We start from the raw sequence: 23,933 nt of genomic DNA on the forward strand, positions 1-23,933 counted from the left end.
GAGCTGCTGATGTTAAAACATATCTGGATATTCAGCGATTTTTTTTTAAAGAAAGGTAAGGGTAAGCTAATCATGTAAACTGTGATGAAATTTTTCTGATAGCTGCTTAAAAATACTCGTCTCCGAAATAAAACACACAGATTAAACCTTTTAAAATAAAAAGATTACAGCTTGTGACTCAGTTTAACTAGAAATGTGGAGAGGACCGAAATTAACTGAACTGATCAGGGGTTGAGTAATCAAAAGAAAGAAGTATTAATTAAAAATTATTAATTGTGTAGGCCACTTAGGACAAATTTTTACTGATGGAATATATCTGGTCCATGTCCTTTTAGTAAAGGCTCATAATACTATTTTTCGGTCACCTACAGTCATTTTGCAGAATTTGTGCACCCTTTGTTCAATTTTAAATCTATTAAATAAATAAAAAAATATATAATATAAAAGAGTGCATTTATGGCAAAAAATACATGAAATCTTAACTTTTTTAAATATCTAGAAAAGGATTTTTAATTTGGCAGTATTAAAAGAATGTCATATGTAGGAATGTCCACAACATTTCAGATTCTGATAATCTAATTGTAGTGTGTAAGTGGTTCACAGGTGGTTATTTTAGATTTTTTTGTAAACGTGTCTTAAAATGTAAGGGATACTGAACCTTCGTTGGGCTGGTGGGACAGCTTTAAGCGGACAGAGGAAAATATCCCTTATTTTTAAATCTAAAACTTGACAGGTATGCGTATTTTTCGCACTAATAGGTGCACTGGATTATAAGGCGCATTATTTAAAGTCAAACGAGCACTAGATAATAATCTACACAGACTTCTCTCCTGAAAACTGTTTATTTGGTTGAGTAAAGCACTTCCATTTATCTACAGTAAGCTTAGATTTCCAGATTTCCACGAAGGCTAGCTCGAGAGCGCTAAACTGAGTAACCCTGAGTGTTCTGGTAACCCAGGGTGACATTAGCTAGCTTTAGCTTTAGCGCAGCAAGCAGCTAATACTAATATTGCCCCAGTCTTGAGTCTCTGTGCTGGAGAACTAAACTATACAAGTAAAATAAAACGCTGTACTTTAGTGGAGTGGCTTTCCTGCTCATTACAAACCTGACTGGTAGAATTTATATATATAATGTGCACAATGTCGATTTTTGGGGAAATTAAAGGATTTTAAGTGTGCCTTATAGTGCGAAAAATACGGTAATTAGAGCGCACTTGGGAAACATGTTGAAAATAGCCATCAGGCAGACCCATTGCTCTCCAAATGGCCACACTTAGACTAAAGACACACAAGTTAAAAACAGACCCTGTGCATCTGGCAGACTTCATTTACCATAAAATATTTATATGCGTGATTCATCCCATTGAACATAATGTGTTTAAAACACAGTGATGAATTTTCCATGCTCCTTGTTCAGTGTAACAACAGCTTTACCATCACTGTAAAAGGTTTCTCCAGGGTTTTGCTTCATGCAGGGTATCATGTGTGAGAAAAAACTTTGCTTTGAAAATGGAAGAGTGACATGTTTGTGTTTTCTTCTTGTTTTTAGCTGGACAGGTTTGCGAGTATCCGTATCCCAGGTAGTAAAAAGGAGCGGCCAAACCTTGCCCATGTGGCCAAGTACCCCTCCCCCACCGACGGGCCCTCCTCCTTGGAGTTTGAAGAGCTTTCATCCAAGATCACCTCAGAGAAGGAGATTCTCGCCCTCTTCGAAAAGATGATGGTAAGCCTGAAGGCTCAAATGACGTGATGTGCTGTGTGATGTATTGTTTGAGTGAATCTGCAGAAAGTTGCACTTCATTGACATTGACAGTGTACAGTTGAGAAGAAAAAACAGTTGTATGTACTTTGTGGTGTTTTCACAGCTTGGTTTGTTGAGACATACATTTTAAAAAGTAAAGAACCTATTCACAGCAATATTCGGAATTGCTGCACCCAATTAAGCAATCTTAAAAGTAGCATGTTAGCAAGAAGGCTGATATTGATGGATATCAGATGGACGGGTCATTTTCCCCCTACTTTTTCTCAGTGGATAAATGAAGTTGCACAAAACCTCAAGTTGGAAAAGATAAGATACTCTCTTCAAGGATCTCTTCAGACATTTTATACAATATTGCAACATTTTTTGACATACAACTGGAAAAAATAAGAGACCACTTCAGTTTCTGAATCAGTTTCTCTGATTTTACTATTTATAGGTTTACATTTGAGTGAAATGAGCACTATTTTCATTCTATAAACTACGGGCAACATTTCTCCCAAATTCCACATAAAAATATTGTAATTTAGAGCGTGTATTTGCAGTAAATGAGAAATGGCTGAAATAACAAAGATGCAGAGCTTTCAGACCTCAAATAATGCAAAGAAAACAAGTTCATATTCATAAAGTTTTAAAAGTTCAGAAATTCATATTTGTTGAAATAACTAATACGTTTTCATGCATCTTGGCATGTTCTCCTCACCCAGTCTTACACACTGCTTTTAGATAACTTAATGCCACTCCTGACTCGAGAGGTTTTCATTTTGGTAAAATCAAAGAAACTCATCATTTTCAAGTGCACTCTTATTTTTTTTTCCAAGAGCTGTATATAGTGAAGTTGGCTGCATAGATTTATCTAATTAATTGTGTCCTTTAATTGTTAGCGTATGATGTTGGAGTGGCGCGATATTTAAAAAGCCCTTTGTTATATTTGTGGACTGTAAATATGTGAAAATGGACTGAAGCAGGTCTGAGGGTTGGGGGGAAACAGTGAGAGGGACAGAGAATGTATGTTGTGTTCAATTATATGTTTATTAAAAAATAATAATAAAAAGACCTTGATTAAAAAGTAGAGAATGAACTCTCAAACATGAATTCCAGTGTTTTATGTTAATAAGTAACATAAGAGAGACTCTTTCTCACGTTCTCCGCTCCACTTTTGGCCCATTTTGTTGAAATGTTCTGCTTTTTAAAGTCTGACTGTGGATCAATTGTGATTCTGCTTGATGACACTTTACCTTCACCTTATAGTGGGGAAGTATTTGGAGAATGTTCCACGGAATCGCAAAAGGAGATATTGCCCAACAGCAGTGTAGCCTGACTAACATCGCACACATTCTGTTAATCCAGTGACCTTTATAATATCTTGAAATTAACACCTTTGCGGTTAATTATATAAAATAATGCTTATGTTTTCCCACTTTTAATGAGACATTGTTATGGGTTAGTAATTATAACACATCCTTTGCCATTCAAACCTAACTTTATGACAATTTATAAAGTTTTGCAGAGTTTCTAACATTTGAGTCTAAAGGCCCTTTCACACTGAGTTTGATTTCTTTGGGTGAAAAAAAACAGATCTGATTTTGAACATGCATGAATCTAGAGCTGGGCAATATGACAGAGTGCTTAAAGAACTCTGAGACAACTGTGCATTTTGTTAAAGTGAAAAAAAATCTGTTCAATTTCATAAAAATCACATTCTTTTGCATGAAAGTGTTTAAATAGCTGTTTTTAAGAATAAATATTCCTCTGTTTGAAACTTCATATCAACTGCGATGTGTTTTTTGACTTCTGAGTTCTGTATACAATGCAAGAAGGTAGCAGTTCACACTTTTTGTGCAAATTGAATAGACTACGGTGCTCCTAAACAATCTTAAAAGAATGATTTATAAAGTCCGACAACGCAGGAAAATCTGAACATGCACCAATTGAAATTGTGTTGCTGTCCATCAGTTTTATACTCTGTGAATACTGATGTTTGGCCTTTCTTTTGAAAACCTTGTTTGAAAATCAGACTGTATTGGTGTATTGTGTGCTTTTTATGCGTCTTTCCGTCTTTGATTTTCTCTGTATAGACTGTGCGGATCCTTAACAGTTCTTTAAATATCTGCAGCCTTTCTAATGGTCTGAAATATCAGAAGATATTAGGGAAACATCTCTCTCTCTCTTTTAAACACACACAAATACTCGTGTATGCACATCAAACATCATTTTTCTCAGCCAGTAGTCCAGGGCAAATCTCACATAATTTGGCTGGGTTTCAGTGAGTGTCCTTCAAGCACCATAATGGCTGATTTATCCATGGCCAGATTTTAAAATGCTGCTCTGTTATGCAAGATTTTCACTGCTGTTTAAAAAGTATGGCATATTAAGTGCTGAACTTTTTCTGGTATAAAGAGCAAAGAGCAAATGAATATAGTATATGTAGATGTTGTTCCGCTAATGTGCTGAATATAATTTTCTGCTGTACACACAAACACCCAGTGTGAATTTAAATGCTAAGATTTCTCAACTATTGTTTGCTTAAACAGGTTATAGGTTTCTCTCATCAGGCAGAAACGATTGCATGAGTTTGGGTGCACTGTTTGGGTGCATATGTTAAGCAGCCCCTGCAAACGTGGGGGCATTTGGTGCATCCGTAGGAGTGTTCGTCACATTGCAGAGCGCTGGATTGAGTGACAGAAGCAAGAGCTTGTGGGATGTGAGGAAGAGTGTGGGTACCATGGGTAGAGACGAAGTCATTAGTTATGGCGAGCAAGGCTTAGGATTCATGAGCGTGCCAGCTGAGGTGACAGGGCGGTAATGGATGCCTCTCCTTTCTGCTCCGTGCCTTACTCCATGCCACGCTTACCCTAGCTCCCCCCGACACACGGGGACAGTTGCCCAACTGCACGCCCGTGACGAATCTTAAAGCGCCTTGCTTATCTATCATATCATGGAGGGAATGAAAGGGGAAGGTTGAAGGCGAGACAGCGCAGTTAAAGGAGACTTGGGAGAAATATACTGAACTCGGCCGCCCTCTCGCTTCTCTATGATTAGCCTATATATTTTTGTTTGTGTTATGCCACGCGATTCCCTCCGCTCTCGCCATCTGCTGAACATTGCTGGAGACATCCCAAGGATGCGCTCTGTTTCTCTCCGTTTCTGTCATAGTCTCCCCCAGAGTCACCATGTTTGGAAAGCGTTGTGTGCATTGGCTGAGTGCACAAAAAAGTGTTACCCATATAAATTGGTGTCAGGGATTAAAAGCTCAGTAGAATAAATGTCCTAGAAGCTAGTGAAGTGTGTTGGTGTTCACACTTTTAAACACTTTGCCTCATAATCTTTTGAAGAAAATAATTTTTTTCCCCCCATTTCTCACCCAATTCTACGAAATAGTTAGCACTACCCTTTCACATAATTTCCATGGTACCACATTAAAATTAGACTACTTTTTATAAAGGATTTAAAAATGGTTCATATACAGTATTAGATTATTAACCATCAATTCAAAAATTGTAAATGCCTTAAAATCCATGGATAAGCAGCACAGCACATCAATTGAAAAAGGCAACAGTGCTTAGTTGCTTAGTCACTTAATTCAACTTAGTCATTTAATGTATAGTAAATAGTCAAACATACTTACAAATATATTAATATGACGGGTTTAATGCTGATTGATGAAAAACATGTTGTAAGATTAGTGTCTAGAAAGATCTGAGGTTTGACAGTATAAATGAGTGTGGAATCACTACTTTACAAATGTTCAGCTCACTGTTGCCATTTCTATATGTGTGTCATTTATTAGTAACTTTTTTATAACTTATATAGTTATATAAACTCCTTTATTAACCATTTATAAACCCTTTATAAAGGTAGCCCTATTTTGAAGTGTGATTTTTTCATTAGTACAGCCACTGCATTTTCCTGTAGATAAACAAGTAAAATACCAATAAAATGACCATATTGGACGTCTGAACAAAACCTTGGGGTAACTGCTAGTTATATAACGTCAGCTAATTTGCGCAAATGTTAGCATTGGGCTAAACCTTCACAGTCTCAATCAGAAATCTGTAGATTAAATATTGTACTATTTATGCACATATTTTTTTTTTTAAGTTTTAGGGTCAGTACTGAATATTCTCTCTTTTAGCTCAATTGATCGATTGTCAATACATATCACTCACTTTACTGGCCTCTCTGATGTACACTCAAATAGTCTAACTAGTTAATGTTTAGATACTCACTGTACTGTGCTGAGTGGTGGACTCTGGAAAGGGGTATCTTGTTAGTGTTGTTCTTCTCATTGAGCTGGGGTATCTGGTTAGTGGTGTTTTATTTTGCCTCCTCCATGATGCATTCATTTTACACATTTTATATAAATATATGCAGTATGTTTGTGAGTCTGCTACTATTATAATGATGACATTTCCACACACAACATGCTTAACACTCACTAGTGGCTGAGTGAGGAACTGCAGCATTGCATTATGTGATCCATGTGGCCAGCTCTTCAGTAGTTCGTCTGAAAATCAGATGTTGCCAATAGTGATATATTGTGTGATACAATGACAGATAATGGTATTTTTTTCATTTGTGATGAATTTATTAAGCCAAGCAGAACAACCTGAATGACTGTAGTGCATCCAATCGTTTTGAAATTTGAGACAAATTGAATACTTTAATGAAATGTAGTTGGCTTGAATTGTTGTAAAGACACAGGTTTACTCCCATATTAACAACTAACACATGTTAAAAGCAATTTTTAAGCTGTGAGGATCTGCAGTGTGCTACAGCAACAGCTGGTATCTTGCTCTGCTGACTTTTGATTGATTCGTTTTAATCAGGTTTCATCTCTGCGAAATGTCAGTACCTGCCTGCATGTTTGACTAGGTTCACAGCAGACCTTGACTGGGTGTGACAGCAACGGTCGATAGATAATAGCAGAAATATGCTATAGAAAGTTAAATCTTTTCATGTTGCATCATGCATGTTTTTCTCTCACTAGGTTTTCATATTCTTCTCACCAGAGGCTTTGGGATCTGCAGGAGTCACTGAACCGTTATCAGGGTTGCTTTGTATTCTGCTTTGATTTTTGGTTGTATTGACACCAGGGTGACTCTGTGGCTTTGATAACCGCTTTAGCAGTGGAGCTTGCATCAGTCTCTCTTCTTTCTTTCCTGTTTTCATTTGCCCTCATTTCTCCTTTTATCAAATCTATCCATGGCAGTTCTGAGGCAGGATCTTACAGAGGTATCTAGGGTTGCAGTTTTTAGTCTTGCAGTTGCTTTATGTTTCAGTCAGATACCAATCTTTAAAGAGAGAGAACAGGGCACGGTAGTGGGATATTTACAAGAAAAGCTTAAAATCCATAATTTTAATTAATGCTGCTGACTACCATATAAACAAGCTCTAGACTTCAAATACCCTTTAATAATCTCCCACCGGTCAGATAGTTTTTGACTTCTTTAATAATTGATGACGTTCTCCTAGTTTTAGGAGGTTGCAAGATGATTTTGCCTCAATTTAACCCTTTCTCTGTGTTCTCTTTGTGACGCAGGAGGATATGAACCTGAACGAGGACAAAAGAGGTCCGCTCAGAGAGAAGGACTTGAGTACTAAGAGAGAGATGGTGCTTCGGTACGTCGTCACAGCGGCCAAAACTGTAAGTCAATTAGATTAACTTTGGCTGTATGTCTGTGTGTGTAAGTTTTGTAGTGATGGGCCTAAGGATTAGTCAGAAGAATTTAAATCCAGGGCCGTAATGCTTTGGCATCAGCAGCTGGAGTCTGAGAGGGCAGAATTAATGGTGCTTTTTTGTGTGGGTAGATGGTGCCATCTACCCTAATAACTCACATTGTGTATAAGAGCTGGGGATACGACTCTTTTCTTCAAGTATGTTGGTTGTAGGGCTGCAACGATTAGTCAGTATAATCGACAATGTTGATTTTAATTGAATTTGTCGACTACAAATTTTATTGTTGACTAATCATTAATTTGTAACAGTACCACATTACACAAAGTGCTGGGGAGAGAAACGAAATGGGAGATGGTTAAATGGTGCTTTCACACAGGTTACATTTACCTCCAAAAGTGCCCAAACACAAAAGATTACATATTTACTCACTAAATATCAGTACTTTCTACATTTAAACAACATCCAGACATTTAGATGCCTTTTAAATCTCATGTTCAGCTGTTTCTATCATTTCGTTTTTAGAGATGGAGAACATGACAAAAATAATTGTTGAATAATCTATTAATCAAAAAGAATAACCATCAGATTAGTCGACTACCAAAATAATCATTAGTTCCTAGTCGTAAAGAGTGAGTGGGTTAATTGGCTCAGCTAAATTGGGGAGAGAGATCGGGTAAAAAGAAATTGGTGATTTTTCAACAGTATGTGAAGGAGCACTTGTTTTGCATTTCTGGCTCATTTTTTTATCAATTGTAGATACGAAATGTCACGCAGTGCAGGGCTGCTTGATATTTAAACAAATATATTACAATAACTTTTTATTCTACGATTTCTATTGCGATATTAAAAAAAAATATTTTCACCTAAAATGTACAGAATAATCAAACATAATGTAATTAGTGAATGAAGTAAAATTAATGATACTAGCATATACAATTTTCCGTGCCCTGGAAAATAATGACAGGTTTTTCAAGTAGCTAAAAAGTTTAATAATATTAAATAAAATTGCAAATTCCCACATTGTGATGATGACACAGAAACGTTAGCTTGTGCAGCCCTACCACAGTAGTTTTAACCTATTTTTTTTTTCTTTTCTTTTTTATTTTTTTAGCCTACATTGAAAAAGATTCCAGCTGTTTGTCTGTGATGTGGGAATATTATCCTACTGCATTTGCAAATTTTTTCACAAATATAAAACTTTTAAAAACATGCAGTTACTCAACAGGTAAATGCTAGGTATTCAAAATTATGAATACTAGGTTTCAGAATAATGTCTTTTGACCAACATAAAGCCTATAAAAATTGAATGCTATAAATATTATTTTAAGATTTAAAGGCACCTTTTGAGTAGTCAATATCAGCAGATGCTTCTATCTAGCATCTAAATCAATCTTAAAGGTGGTATTAAAAGTGGTGTCTGTATATCCAGACTATATGTTATGGGTGTATTAATTTGCAGTCTTGTAAAAGCGGAAATTGCAGAGCAAGAAACATGGTCATCTGCATTGTGGGGAGCAATGTTGTATTACTCTTTAACATTAATTTCTTGTTCAAGTCATGTGTCGTACTCTTCCTGCCTCCCAACTGTAGGGTCATAAATGCACTCTTGTTTTTTTTTTTTTTTCTGTGTCCATGTTTTGTTCAGAATATCATACGTCTGTTGAATTCTGAATATGTTGTGAGTCAAAAATAGTGTGGACTAAATTTTTTATTTAAAGTGTTAAAATACTATATCTCCCTTCAGTGTAACAGCTTTAAAAAAAAAGCTCTTTTAAACATATGTAGCGGTATGTATCTGAGATTGTGTGTGTGTGTGTGTGTGTGTGTGTGTGCGCGTTTCAGAGCTGCTCGTGGGTGTGCATGATATAAATATCTGTAACTACAGACCTCTCATATGAGAGCATTGACAGGCTAAAGACTGTACTTATCTGTGATGATTAGTCCTATTTTAGAGAAGGCCTTTTGTTTCAGTATTTTTGGGTGAAATGGAGGCGTGGAGGCAGTAAGTGCTCATGAACCTCAGTGGCAGTGACAGGTGGATTTTACATCATCTTTTAATATGAACTGAAAAACGATTTGTGAGGTTTGTGATGCTTAGTTGAGAATTTAAAATAAAACGCATGAAGCCCACAGAGGCCAAAATAATATTCCAATGTATGATGTTTACAGACAGGCATGAAAGAAAATGTTTATTCAGTGTTAAACTCAATCTTAATGTTTTATGCTGTATTTTTTTAAACAAAGCTTATAGAGATCTTGTCTTAAATCAGATATTGTGATTCAAGGCAAATAAGTTTAACCAGTTTAGCAATTAGACTGTTTTGCTAAATATGACTTTTTGTTTACAAGAAAAACCTAAAAAAGATTTTTTATTTTAGATTTTGGTTTTTTTTTTAATCAGTGAAATACGCTATTCAACACCCAACAAACATTTGCACGTAATGTGATAATTAGTGCATACGGTAATATAAAAAAAACTAGGCATATTTTCTCAATTTCACATCAGAATGTAAAACTTACTTAAAACTAAATGTTAAATATAAATAGAAACAGAACTTAGTGTAGTAATTCCATATATTTAGTTGTATGATGTGTCAAATAGAACACCATTTCAAAGAATTTGGAAATTTCTTTTTTATTTCATAATGTATTACTCCAAAAATTTAAAGCAGACAGCTTTTGCTCTTATAAACATGTTAGAGATAATACAGCCCTATATTTTTTACAGTACGTATTTATATTATGATTTTTTCATTTTCATGGATTTTGGTAAAGTGTCCGTTCTGCAGGACACAGTGTTTTTGAATGTTGTGTTGAAAACTAAAATATAATATAATAATAAAACTACATAATACTGTTGTAATAAATATTTTTTAATATTTTAGAGGAATGCAATAATAAGAAATCGGATTAAGATTGACCCACCTAAAATTGACCAGTGAAAAAGTTTAAGGACCTCAATACACATTAATCATTTTATTTATTTATTTATTTATTTTACATAAATGAAGATGACCAAACAAGTACTGATTTTTAGGGGTGGGAATCAAAGGGCATCTAACAACACAATTTTATCACAATATGTTAACCACAATAATATGTATATGCTATCAATACTTAAGATATTGCAAGACAATTCTGTATGATACTTCACGACATTTGTGTTACTGAAGTATATAAAAAAAAACACCTAAGTAAGAAAATACCAGAAATTCTATAATTATCGGTGTCAGTATCACAGTTTGTTTGACAACCAATATTCTTCACCATTGGTTCATCCCATCCATTGGATTTATTACATAACGATATTTGGCAAAATCAGTATATTGCCACTTTCTAAATTCTGCAGTAATATTGATTTGAACTAAGCTGTGCTTTAAGCCCACAGTAGTAGGTACATTTGGAATAGAAAGCACTTGAAATTACTTATCAAAATTAATATTGCAGAGCTCATTAGCTACAGTGGGGCAAAAGAGTATTTAGTCAGCCACTGATTGTGCACGTTCTTCTATTTGAAAGATCTGAGGTCTGTAATTTTCATTATAGGTACACTTCAACTGTGAGAGAGAAAATAAGGAAAAAAATCAAGGAAATCATATTGTAGGATTTTTAAAGAGTTTATATCTAAATTATGGTGGGAAATAAGTGTTTGGTCACCCAGTAACAAGCAAGATTTCTGCAAGATTTCTCGGACCTGCAGACCTGTAACAACTTCTTTAAGAAGCTCATCTGTTCTCCATTCGTTACCTGTATTAATGGCACCAATTTGACCACCTGTTTGACCTTGCATCAGCTGCCAAAGCTCAGAGAGAGCACAATTGGTCTTGCTCTCTCTGGGTGGGTACAGTAGATGGCGCTCATTCCCCTCATCGTTCCTAAGGTGATGTGGATCAGCAAAAGGCTGCTTCTGTGAGCTGATGTATCAGAACCGAGTCGCAGCACTTTCCTCCGAGTGTTAGCGCTGTGATGCTACTCGGCAATGCTGCATCAGTAGCAGTTCATAAAGAGGCGGAGACTTCACATATCACGTATCGGAGGAGGCGTGTGCTAGTGCTAGTTGAGACGTCGCTAGTAATTGGATATATACTGCTGAGTAGCAAATAAATGGGTGGGACAATTGGCCTAGCTAAATTAGGAGAAAATGGGAGAAAATGTGTAGCCTACGAAAAATTTACTGTGCAAGTTGTTCTAGCTCTTGCCCTTAACTGTTTGTTGTATTAAAAGTTACTGCACTTCTGATTGCCCCTTTCTGCAGCACAGCACAAGCTGTAGACTTTTTTTTTTTTTTTGCAATTAGGGAGACTGAAGTCAGAATCCGTTCTCACAGGGAAAAAAAAAAAGTTGTTCAGGGTATTGTTTTTTTTTTCCTGTTCTATCAAGTCCCTAGAATCCGGAGAAACATATTGATAAGCTTGTGAGATTTAACGGCACATATAAAACAAATGCGACAGCACTCCATTAAGCAGAAAATTGACATGCAGAGCATGGGTTGATGGATCAAAAATGCTTTTTTTCAGCTGAAATTAATTCTCCAATCTAATCCCACCATCAGCTGCTTGCGTGTTCGTTTGCAGTTCCTGCGAAAGACATAAGACAGAAGAGAAAGTCGAGTGAGAGAGTTTAATTATAGTGCTGTTCCATTTGCTCCTCTAGGAATTTAATTATTTTAAAGTGCTTGGAAGATTTTTAGGATGATTCAATTTATGTGTGCGTCGTCTTGAGTGCCTGGACTTACACTTCTTTATTTATTTTATTTTTTCTTCAAGCATCAGCCACTCTCTCAGTGCCTTTGGGGGGTACTGAAACAGACCTTGGGCTGTTATGATGAAAAATCGAATTTTTGGAAAGAAATGGTCTGAAAATTGGTGGCGTATCTCATTTTTGTTCTTTCCAACAAATAAAAATGGCCCAATTCTGCATTGATTTCAATTACCCTGAAGCACTGCAACCTTTTGAGGGGGAATGGTGGTGTATTAAAAGAGCTAGGGCTTTTGATAAGTAATACTATTAAACATTTATTGGAAAACCAAAGTGTGCTCCCTGAAGTGTAATAAAAGTCCATTCACTTGATCAATAGAAACATGGCTTTTGCGTTTTCATTAAAATTATAAAAAAGACAGAATAAAGTTACCCATTGCTTTTAAAAACCCTTTATCCACAAGAACTGAAGGAACACAGAAACAGTGACACACTATCTCTGCAGGTATTTAACAAATCTCCTTTTTATACTCAAATAAGCCTCTCCCTTCCCCAGCTTGTCCAGCTGATGGATGGACACTACTTTAAATGTGGAGACTGCCTCCTTTCCCCTCTCTCTGTTTCTGTTTCCAGCTTTCTTCCACTCTTTCCTTTGACATTCAGGTCTGGTTGTTTTCCCCATGTCCATGTTCTCTCTGTCTCAGGCCCTTCCTGTTGGCAGTGTTCCCCTGTCTCGGCTGGTAATTGAAACTTGTCTGGCCTGACTTGCTTTCCGGCTCTCTGTTCATAAAGCTCACATTCACCTTGCCGTTAGAATTAAGAAGTTCAGCTATAATTACTATAGTTTCACCTAGAGATGGACTGGTCAGTGTTTTGGGGGTCAACCGCCAATCATCTTCCAGTGTTTGGTTGGCTGATCTATGACAATGATGGAAGTGTGCTCCTGGTGGTGGTTAAATATGCTCTGCTCGATTTGCTAATTTGTGTAGTTCATGGTGTTTGTTAGCTCTGCTATGTTGCTCTGCTAATAATTACCGTATTTTTCGGACTATAAGGCGCACCGTATTATAAGGCGCACGATGAGTGAACGGTCTATTTTTAGTGTTAGTCCATACACAAGGCGCACTGGATTATAAGGCGCACTAAATGAAACTTTATTTATATCAGTAACAATAACTCTGAGCAATAAATCCTTCACAATATCTGTGAAAAATAACAACATCTCTGAGCAATAAATCAACAAGCACAGCAAGTACGTATTACTCCGCGACGCTCCTGACAACGGTAGCCGCAACGCTCCGACAGACCATAATATTATGTTGAAGCACAGCAAGTACGTATTACTCCGCGACGCTCCTGACAACGGTAGCCGCAACGCTCCGACAGACCATAATATTATGTTGAAGCACAGCAAGTACCGCATTACTCCGCGAGGCTTCTGACTATAATAGCGTGTTGTGCCGAATTCGGTGAATAAAACGGTTTTAAAACAGAGATAAAGATTGGATAAGTTTCATTTCTGGATGAAGTGATTTCCAGCGCTGTTTGGATATAACTGTGGATTACAGGAGACTGGATTGATGGATTCTCTTTAGTCTGGACGCGTTTTGAAGGTAGGACCTGTGGCTGAGCGCGGGTGTGTGTTCGGGGGGTGGCGGCAGTGACCGGAGGTTACCCCAGGACAAAAGGAGAGCCTTTTATTACTGGAAACATGCGCTCTGACGCAGCTCTAATTCATGAAACATACATCCTACAGTAAAAGCACAGTTCTGGAATCCGGAGAGCCAGACGGTTCGAATGGTGTATGACATGACCGCATTCGATGAAATATGGACGAACGATAAACGCAAATATGAGAGTTGTGAATTATTAAAATCATAACCAAGGCATATTTCGCCCTAAATGTTTATTTTCTGAAAGGATATTCCGCTAAATAGGCTTAATAGCTCAAAAGCAGAGATTCTAAGCTTTAAAATGGTATATTGGATGTCTATATTGAACCTGTAACTGTTCAAAACTATTCAGAAACACAGCCAGTTATGAAATATTAAATATTTCTGGCCCGCCGGTGGGCCAGCGCGTGTTAAGAGGTTAACTTTACTTAGAAGTGGGCGTTAAAAAGAAACAGTTTGTGCTATTACCCCAGAACGGGTGGAAAGGAAAGTTTACCGGCACCTTGTTCTGGCCACGGAGCTACAGTGGAAACTAGCTACCCTGAACCACAGCCGAGAGGGGGATCTTTTTCTGGCGTGGGTGAGGAATTCTGCACAACAGAGCGCCGTGTACCACATAAAAATCGAGGTCAGTAAACACAAGCAAAATCCATACACAAGGCGCACTGCATTATAAGGCGCAATGACGATTTTTGGGAAAAAATAAGTATTTTAAGTGCGCCTTATAGCCCGAAAAATACGGTACTCACTGTATGGGCTGAAAGATACACTCTCAATATGGGGGGTCAGGTTAGATCTGGTTAGAAATGTCAGGTAATAATATTCAGGTATAGTTACTGTAATTTCTCCTAGAGATTGACTGATCTACATTCTTCATGGGCTGAAAGATGCACTCTCAATAGGGTTATCTGGTTAGTGCTGTTAAAATACGCTGGTTATTCATATATTCTACAAACGTATGAGTTTCAGTTATAAATAGCAAACCCAAATGCCAAATGCTGACTGACTGAGCAGAGCCTAGCCTAGCCTAGCCTACTTTAATGTTCACACACAGTGAAGAGTATCAAACTGGCTGTTAATGAGTATCTGCTAACATGCTCCATATAGAACCAGTATGAATGAGAAACTGCAGCATCCTTTGTAAAAGCAGCCTCTGTTGTAAGCCTCTTCTAGAGCTACTCTGAACCTTAACTAAAAGGCTAAGTTGGAGAAACCTTGCCTGACCGCATATTTAGGCTGAAAATCATTTGATACATATTTTGATTGATTGTCCCGTATTGAGTAAAGTTCTCAGTCCACTGGTTTTTGTTTCTCGTCCTGTTCTCGCTTCACTGCAGGTGATCTTAAATTGCCTCTCTGAGAACATTAAGTCCCTTTCGCATGATGGAAAATAATAACACCCTCATTATTCAAGGCAGTTAATGGCTAAGTTAGGTCAGTAAACAAAACAGCATGTACAGAGTGGACACCCACCTATACTCACAATACTGAGAGCCGAACCATGATGACGTTGAAGGATGAATATGCATGGGATGGGTGTTCAGCACACAATGCTAATGTGTGCTAATGGGGGAAAGTTGAATCACCATAGGCTGATCAGTACATCTAATGAGCGAAGAGTGACAGTGGGCGCACAGAGCCACTCAAGACTACCTCTCACTGAAACTGATCTGCTGATTAAAACCAGCTTCTGTCCATTAGCGTGCCCTTCCTGACCTTTCTGCCTGCGCAGATTAGGAGAACATGAGGTACAGGTGTTATTCTAAGAATACAACTTCTAAGATCAACAAGATCAGCTTGACCCATTTTCATATATACCATGTTTTTGAATCGAATCTTTAAATTGTACCATGGCATAGAATATTACCAGGCAGAATATAGGTTAAGTACAGTAAATTTAAGCAATAGCAAATCAGAAGGAGTGCTAAAATGTGTAATACTGGCACTGCTGTTATAGCACGAACCTTGAGTGTATTATTGCGATTGCACAGCAATTCCATTATTGCTGATTATTGAAGATTTGGGTTATAAAGAGGAGGAGAAAATAGGATCTGTTTGTAGCTGTGCTGTTTGGCTTGTAAGCGCTGCATCGTTGCTAGGTTACCTGTATGTGGTGGAGTAATACATGGAGAGCTTCGGTTACAGTGCATTACCGGCTAATAACGGTATCTAATGAACGCCTCCCAGCCAATCACATTGCAGGGTTGGAACTAACTTTGGTATAATAATCTACAATTAACATTGTGTTTTAAACCAACCTAAGCTAGTTTAGTTCTGACTGATATAAACCCTTTTATGAACGTTTAAATAATAATGACTACAACACCTATGACTAATTTTGTTTTGCTATGTTTTACATCCTGTGATTAGCACCCAGTATATCTGCTAATTATTTAAAACTCACACTAGAGTTATTTAAAAAAAAGCATAACATGAACCAAAAAAGGCACAAATTTTATCATTTCAATTTGAAGATACTGCATAATCCTAAAATATCACAGAATACCATACAATTTAACTGACCATCCCTATTATCTTATCTCCACCTGAACCTTTATTATATTTCAGAACTATAAAATGACTAGATTTACTAGATTAAATGTGAAGTATTGTAACTTTGTAAGCTACCTTCTTAGCCACTGTATAGATGTTTTTGCCTTCTGCTACTGTTTTTATTTAATATAGTTTAAAATACCTAATATATAAGGTAGTTGAAATTACACACACACAATGTTTATTTGCACTTTTTTCAGTCCAATGTTGAGGTTTTTACAAAATAACACAAATAAAGCTGTACAGATCTTTTTCTTAGACTTGGTACTCTGTGTACTCATGAGGTTTGTTCTCAGCTTGTGTTTTTCTGGAACCTGTGAGCTGTATTGTTGCCAGACACAATGGAATTGGCAAGCATGTATGGTAAACTGCCAGGACACAATTCCAGACTTGCTTATACATACTGCTAGCACAGTGTGGTGGTATTATATACAGAATTATTCAGTTGGATTTTTATTTTCTTTTTTTTTTTTTGATCTTTCAGCATAATATTGTGAGAGTGAAAGAGCCCATGTTGTTTTAATACTTTAAATCAATAACTGCTGTAACTATATATGGGTTTTACATGTTTTACTTATGTGTGATGCTGTTTTTGTCCTAATTAACGTTTTATCTTTTAGTTCTCCATCACTTTCACCACTAAAATGCATCAGAGTAGGAAGAATGTGTGTAAAAGTAAAAGATGACATTACTATAAATGAAAGGTGTTAAAATTCTCACATCAGATGCTTCATAATAATCTTTCTAAAGTAGTTAATTAGGTTAGTTTCAATAGTTCAGCAGACAATAATCATTCATTTGAATGTACATTATCACCCAGACCTGATTTTCACTGCCACAGACTGAAAGTCTGTGAATGCAGGCTTCGTCTTTATTGTGGCGGTCAGTTTTAAAACATTTTCCTTTCCTTCTTCCTTTAGAAGCACAAAAATATGACCTTGTTGATATAATTCATTCTCAAAAGATTTATTTTATGTCAAAGACTTGGACTGTCAGACTTGAAGTTCTGAAGTTACAAAAGGACCATTGTGCTCTGGCCTTTGCATTTAATACAGTGTGTCTTTTTGAAGGTTGTCTTGCACACAAGAGCTCAAACACAAAATGCTTCCTGCTTTAATGAATTGTTATTACGATTCTTTATTCCTTTTTCTTAGAATCAGATTTTTCAGTCCTACAATCTATCCAGTCAATACTCCAGCAGGTTCTGGTCATTTGAGTGTACAACTTGCATAAAATTGGAAGAAGGATGTGCTGATAACATGGCATTGGCTGATAAGACCTCAAATTACCTGTTTTGCAATATAGGGGCAGAGTATGTATAATTATTAATATTATTATTTGTGCTGCACATCATTCAATTAGTGCCCAGTCAAACAGTATCCATTTACTAATGGCCTTAAATCCTAAAGTGTTCTATGTAAAAGTACTCGTTGAAAATATTCTGTAAAATGATAAGCATCATCGTTAAAAAGTACTTACTTGTATTTTGTGTTTGTATTTATGTCTCTCCAAACCTTCACTGATTGGTGGAAGCTTCACACTAGACCTCGAGCAGTTTGGACTGTGTGTCTCTCCACTCTTCCTCCAGACTCTGCTCCCTTGATTTACAAATGAAATGTAAAATTTACTGATGATCAGTGATTGTTTGGATAAAGAGACATATCATCTGCTGGTGTTGATCCACTGTGTTTTATTATCAAGTCTAAAGTCAGTGCAGTTTTGTTTTCTCACAAAATCTTACAGCACTTCATGCTTCCCTCTGCTGATAACTTTTATGGAGATGCGGATTTCATTTTCCAGCAGGACTTGGCACACATTTTGATCTGAATTACTGAAATAAAGAAACTTTTCAATGATATTCAAATTTTCTGAGATGCACTAATGTATAGATAAATTATCCTTGCTCAGTAACATTTCCCAGTTTCATTAAGCAGTTTCAGGGTAAACCACACTGCTGATGTTTCCCAGCTTTAGTACAACATTAAAATAAAATATGCTTAAATTCGCAAAGATCTTAACATGCTAATGTACCTGGTAGCAGTGTGTACAATGCGTATGGATTTGTTAGTTTTGAAAAAGATATGGAGATTATATTATTGATTTGATTTATCATCTTCTAGATAATTATTTTTTTCTATCTTATATGTTCATGTCTTTACCTTATAAGGTTTAAGAAGTTATACCGAACAAAAACTAATTCATATGAAGTCATAATTAATGTGCTTTATTGGTAGGTCTGCTGAAATGTACAACATGTTCAGTGTACAAAATGTTTTTTTTTTTTTTTGTAGTTTTGTATTACATTTAGGCTGTTTAATGTATGCAATGCTGAAAAAAAGGCCACATGTCCTCTTGGTCCTTTTGCTTGGCCTAAGCTTAAATTCTGCTGTCCCTAAACTGTCCTTTCAGTGCATCCTAGTTTTGACTATTTCTCTTTCTCTAGTTTAGTTCTTTTAGTTCTTTCTCAGTTTATTGTTATAAGTTTTTAAATAGATGTGAAAAAAGGTGAATTGGCTTGTTTTGAGACTTCTAATGACAGGTTTTGTGTGTGCGCATACATATTAGCCTGTAGTTGATGAAATATTGCAGCAAGCACACTGAGTTGATCTCTTTTGCAAGGACAATTCTGCCATTAGTCACTGCTTTCATCAGTCAAATTAAGAGTGTCCTTTTCAGCCAGAGAGAAAAATGGACATGTACGCACTCCCCCAAAGGTTATGTAAATGTCCGTGAGTTTGTTTTCAGCACTGACAGAAATGCCTGCTTGTTTATTAACTTGTCAGTTAGTACACTGCTCCCTCCCTCCAAACATTAGACAAGTTTGTTCTTAGGTTTCCCTACAGACCGTCCTGCAGTTTGGTGAAGGGGATATTTATTGTCTATTCTTTCATATTCTCTAAACAAAAAGTTGAATTTGCACAGGTGTGATGATTCAATTTTTTTCCAGAGTGTTGGCAGGAATATGAGTATGCAGAAATGCCACATGTCATGGGACAGGAACTATTATCATGTCTTAGGAGTTATATAACATACCATAGAAGCTAAAGAACACTGGATTAACCTGTAATTAATGTTGATGTGATTTTTAATTCTTTTTTTCCCCCAAAGTTGCTTGTCTGCTTACATAGACAATTCTTAGTAAATGCCACTGGTAACGATCAATACTATTCACTGCACTGTTTACCATCAGTGGCAATGCGGTCTATGACACTTTGAATCTTGCAATGTTAAATGCCTGCACCACTTCAGGTATGAACTGGACTGTCCCATCTTCCTGACACTATGCCTTGCCGTGAGGACAATGTCCAGTGTCGAAAGATAGCACCTCACAATTTCCCCAGGGTTCCCAAAACACCCTCTGAGGTAATACTACATGATCTATTTACATACTAATTTCTCATGACCTTTGGCTTGTATGTGCAATATGTATACTTGCCTAATACATCTGAGGAGCCACACATGCAGCCACTTTTTGGATCAACTGTGGCCTTTGACCTGAAGCCAGTGTCGTCAGATGATGCCCAACCTTTTCTGGGTCAGTTTCACAAGGATGATCTTTGCTACCTTTGACCAGATGACACCCGCCCAGGATGTGGGCAAGTGTGCCTTTCTTCCCACATAGTTTGCATAATGGGTCTTCTTCCATAGCATTAATTAGCGCAGATCTAACCATATAAATAGCTAAGTTGGCGTTGGCCAAGCAGAGTTAAAGTAGCTGGTTAGCAGTAGATAGCACAGAGCTGGCTGTGTGAATAGCTAAGTTAGCATTAGCCGAGCTGAGCTAAAGTAGCTGGTTGGCGTTAGCAAGCACAGAACTAGCTGCGTGACTATCTAAGTTTGCGTTATTATTGTGTACAATACTATATGGCACATCCCAATGCTTCACTCTGTTTGGTCGAACAAGTGCCTTGGGACAGTATGGAATAAAATCATTATTAGAAGGTGATATGTTCCCCAGGAATATATTTAAGGATTGTTAATATACATCAGTTTCTTTGTCTGTTGTGCATTAGGATTCCATATAATTCAGTCAGGACCCCTATCAGTCATAGGGGCAGGCCATAAGGCCCTTAAATAAAATATATTTTTACAGCCATTTTCATTATAACTAATTTTTGGCGACCTGACAAAATAAAAATGTTATTTTACTGCAACAAAATATATATAGTTTTATTTAGTAACAATATAAACATTGAAACCTTCACAAGAACAAAAACAGTATTTCGTAAACAGTAACTAACAAATTACCACAATACTACAGTGCAGAATATGTAGTGCATGCATAACTGCAAGCATGATAAAGACTTATGCCATTATCATAATGCCACTAATATCATCTCCAGTGATTATATTGTTGTGATATGGATTTAAAAAGTAGTATATTTGAGAGTCATACTCTAATAACATCACCGTTGTTGATTATTAAAGCTTTCTTTGCCAGGCATTCCTGTATGAGGTCATTTGGTCGGTTGCATTTCCAGTTCTTTGTCAAAGCTGGAGTGGATGCCGCATAATCCAGAGTATCTCAAGTATTTGCCTGTTCTCTTTTTTTATCTTAGTTAAGTGCTCCCCTTTTCAGCAGGCAGCCCTCGTTCTGTGGCTCTGCAAGAACTGCCATCAGTGATGAAGATGGATACAGTGAGCTGAAGATGTGTAGTGTAGTACGCCACTTCTTGGGCTACCACTACTTCAATACACCTGTTCTCTTTGTCAGTGGACTGCAGGACTGCACGTCTGGCATTTCTCGCTTGATAGCCTGGTTATTTACCTGTGTGCCGTTGCTTTCAAACAGCGAAGAAAATTCTTTGCCTGAATGCAAAGTTGAAGAAAGCATCTACACTGAAATGCACATAAAAAATATGAAACATCAGAATGCTACTGTTTGGCCTCAAAATTCCATTTGCAAGATTGCCCCTTTTCAGACATTGTTCAGTTGCTCTATTCTATTGGAATGATGAAGACCTTTGACATTGAGAGAGAGAGAGACGCACAGACACACACACAGTATTGTGGTCAGTGAATGACCAGTCCTTGAGTTTGACAAATCTTTAAATGGTTTGCTGCAGTAGTCAGACTCACACAATTTAAAATTCTGTATTACATTTCCAAAGACCATCGCAGACCAGATGTGCAGAGAAGAGAATAACAAATAGTTGGTTTATAATAAAGATGTTAATGTAATGCAAGCTGACAATATTCATAGAGTCCAGTTTTAGAACTGCCTAACAAGTTCAGCTTGCTGATCAGCTTCTTTTCATCACTCACCCACAGGGAAGATTCTGGTGAGCAAGCTATAACTTTAAAAAGCTGTACAAAGCAAGCTAAATTTTTTTAAACGTTGTTGTATATTCATAGTATATTCTTGCATTTCACAGTGTAAAATGTAAATACAGGTGAATCCAAATAAAAAGCAGAATGCAGTGATGTTATATTTGCAATAGACCCATATTTTATTTTTAGATTTATTATTTTATTATTTTTTTATTTTTCATACTTTTTTGAAATTAGGGTTTTACGTTTAAAGTCACAAATGATTTCTATCCCAATTTGTGGCACTATCTTGGTATCTGTGCTATCTGTGTTTTCAGATTTTTGACCTCTACTTCGTACAGCTAGTATGTAAAGGCTTTAAGCTTCGTTTGCAAAACACCTAAAGCTTTCAATAGAACTGCTGCATAGTTTGAAAATGTATTTTTCTTTCTTGTTCTTGTTCTTGTTCTTTCCTCTGTATAAACCCCTTTTTCTGATGTATTGTAAAGCACTTTATAGGCCATTCTGAAATTAATTGGCAGTAACTTTGTGTGCATTCAGTGTCTTCTTTTCAGTGCAGTGCAGTGCTTGCAAATGAAACCATTACTGTAGTGTCTTTCTGATGAGTTTTTCCAAGTAAAATCAAAGGGGCAGAGTTTTTATTTATGATTTAACTTGTAATTTCCACTGGCTGAAGAAGTGTTCCTGCAAAAAAATCAGTGCTCCTAAATTTATTTTAAATTTAGAGTTAGTACTACTACTCTGTTCATTAAAACTCAGTTCCAGAATTGTCATATTGTTATACCAAGTTCAATATTGCATCACATTTAATCACAGTTAATCAGTGAGCATACGTGCGTAAACATGTAGCCTCATACACAATAGCTTATGTGGACATAGTACCTGTTTGTCATTGTAGGCACAGCTCCCCACTCCTATAGCGTAAATGTCAGCGGAGTCATGGGGGTTTAAGTAGTAGTCACAGTCAGTGTTTCTCATTGCCATGACTGGAGAAATGAAAAGCCCAGCGGTTGCCAGATTGGCGTGTGTTATTAGTCCAGGCTCAGGTCTGTTTCTCTGAGCTTGGCGGGAGACTGGGTCATTCTGCTCGACTCTTAATTCTCCCGGCCAGCAGGAATCTGAAGGGTCGCTGTTGGACGACACCAAGCAATCAAAATCGCATTTACTTGTCTAAACCCTACACCACCTTCACACCGGAGGGTGTCCCCAAAACTAATCTGCTTCGGGAAGAAAAGGGTAAGCTCGCCCGGCCGGCAGTGTGAAGTGACCAGTGAAGAACATTCTAGAGTTCAGCAGGGCTTTTTGTATGTATTATTGAGACTCTGCTGCTTTATCCATCACCGGCTTACCGACTGTAGAGTATTCACTTCTCCAGACATGCTGTCCTTTTGCAGGCTGGATCTTACAGATATGATACGTCAATCTGCCGCAGTTCGTAATGTCTAAAATCTTCAGTATTTTTTCCTCTATATGAAATGTCTTTTTTTTTTCAAGTTTAAACTTTTATTAGATATGCCCTTTTCATATAACCTCCACAAATACCAGTCTGGTAGAAGAGCTAAAAGAAGAAAAACTTTAATTGGGTTTTCCATTAAAGTGTTTTCCTAACTCTGTGCCAGTTTTAAAACATTATTGGAAGTATCAAAGGTAACAGAATCATCAATTACAGACCAAAAGATTGGCCACAAAAAATGTAGTTTAAAAATTGTTTGATTGTTCACTGTCTCTAAAAATACCAGAAGTGAACAGGGCTGGAAATCAATCCGAATTTTCTGGATCGATTCGATTGTGATTCATAAGGTCACGAACCGATTTGATCCACGATTTACATATTGCTGGATTGTCACTTTAAAATACTTTAAAATTTGAACAGAGTGCTAGAAGTGAACGCCATCAATGTGAACTGGTATATTGGTACAGGATATTACACAGTAGTGAATACTGTATTATATAGTACTAAAGTATAGTTGAGTGGTTGGTGACTGTGGGTTGACCTGGTAGTGAGCAGCTGGCTTTTCTACCAGCCAATAGTTCCTAAATAATAGCAAGTTTGCTCATATGCCTGCCCTTCCTAACCTCCAGAGGCTGTCAGTTTATGCTCATTAGACAGGTTTCAGATAAATCTGAGAACACCCGACTGTTGTATTATACTGATTACATCCAAGTTTATATGAACTCTAACTGCTTTCATTGCAGGTGTTGCTATTCACCTGAATATTTTAGACCTGTGTCGATGTAAAATTTCTTTTTAAATTAATTTAAAAGCTGTCTGACCAGTGGTAGGATGATGCACATTTCT

At 36.9% G+C, this 23,933-nt stretch overlaps 1 protein-coding gene across 5 annotated transcripts in view; it reads left to right on the forward strand.

Annotated features, from left to right (window-relative positions):
* The window catches only part of diaph3 (diaphanous-related formin 3), a 557,032-nt gene that overhangs the window by 41,601 nt on the left and 491,498 nt on the right, over positions 1-23,933 (forward strand). For all 5 annotated transcript variants that reach the window (XM_049465746.1, XM_049465747.1, XM_049465749.1 and 2 more), the window contains 2 exons: positions 1,550-1,723; positions 7,302-7,406. In XM_049465746.1, coding sequence (XP_049321703.1) covers positions 1,550-1,723; positions 7,302-7,406 — 279 coding nt within the window. The remainder of the gene's footprint in view (positions 1-1,549; positions 1,724-7,301; positions 7,407-23,933) is intronic.

This window comes from Astyanax mexicanus, chromosome 16 (assembly GCF_023375975.1).
Source record: "Astyanax mexicanus isolate ESR-SI-001 chromosome 16, AstMex3_surface, whole genome shotgun sequence".
NCBI classification, from domain to species: domain Eukaryota; kingdom Metazoa; phylum Chordata; class Actinopteri; order Characiformes; family Acestrorhamphidae; genus Astyanax; species Astyanax mexicanus.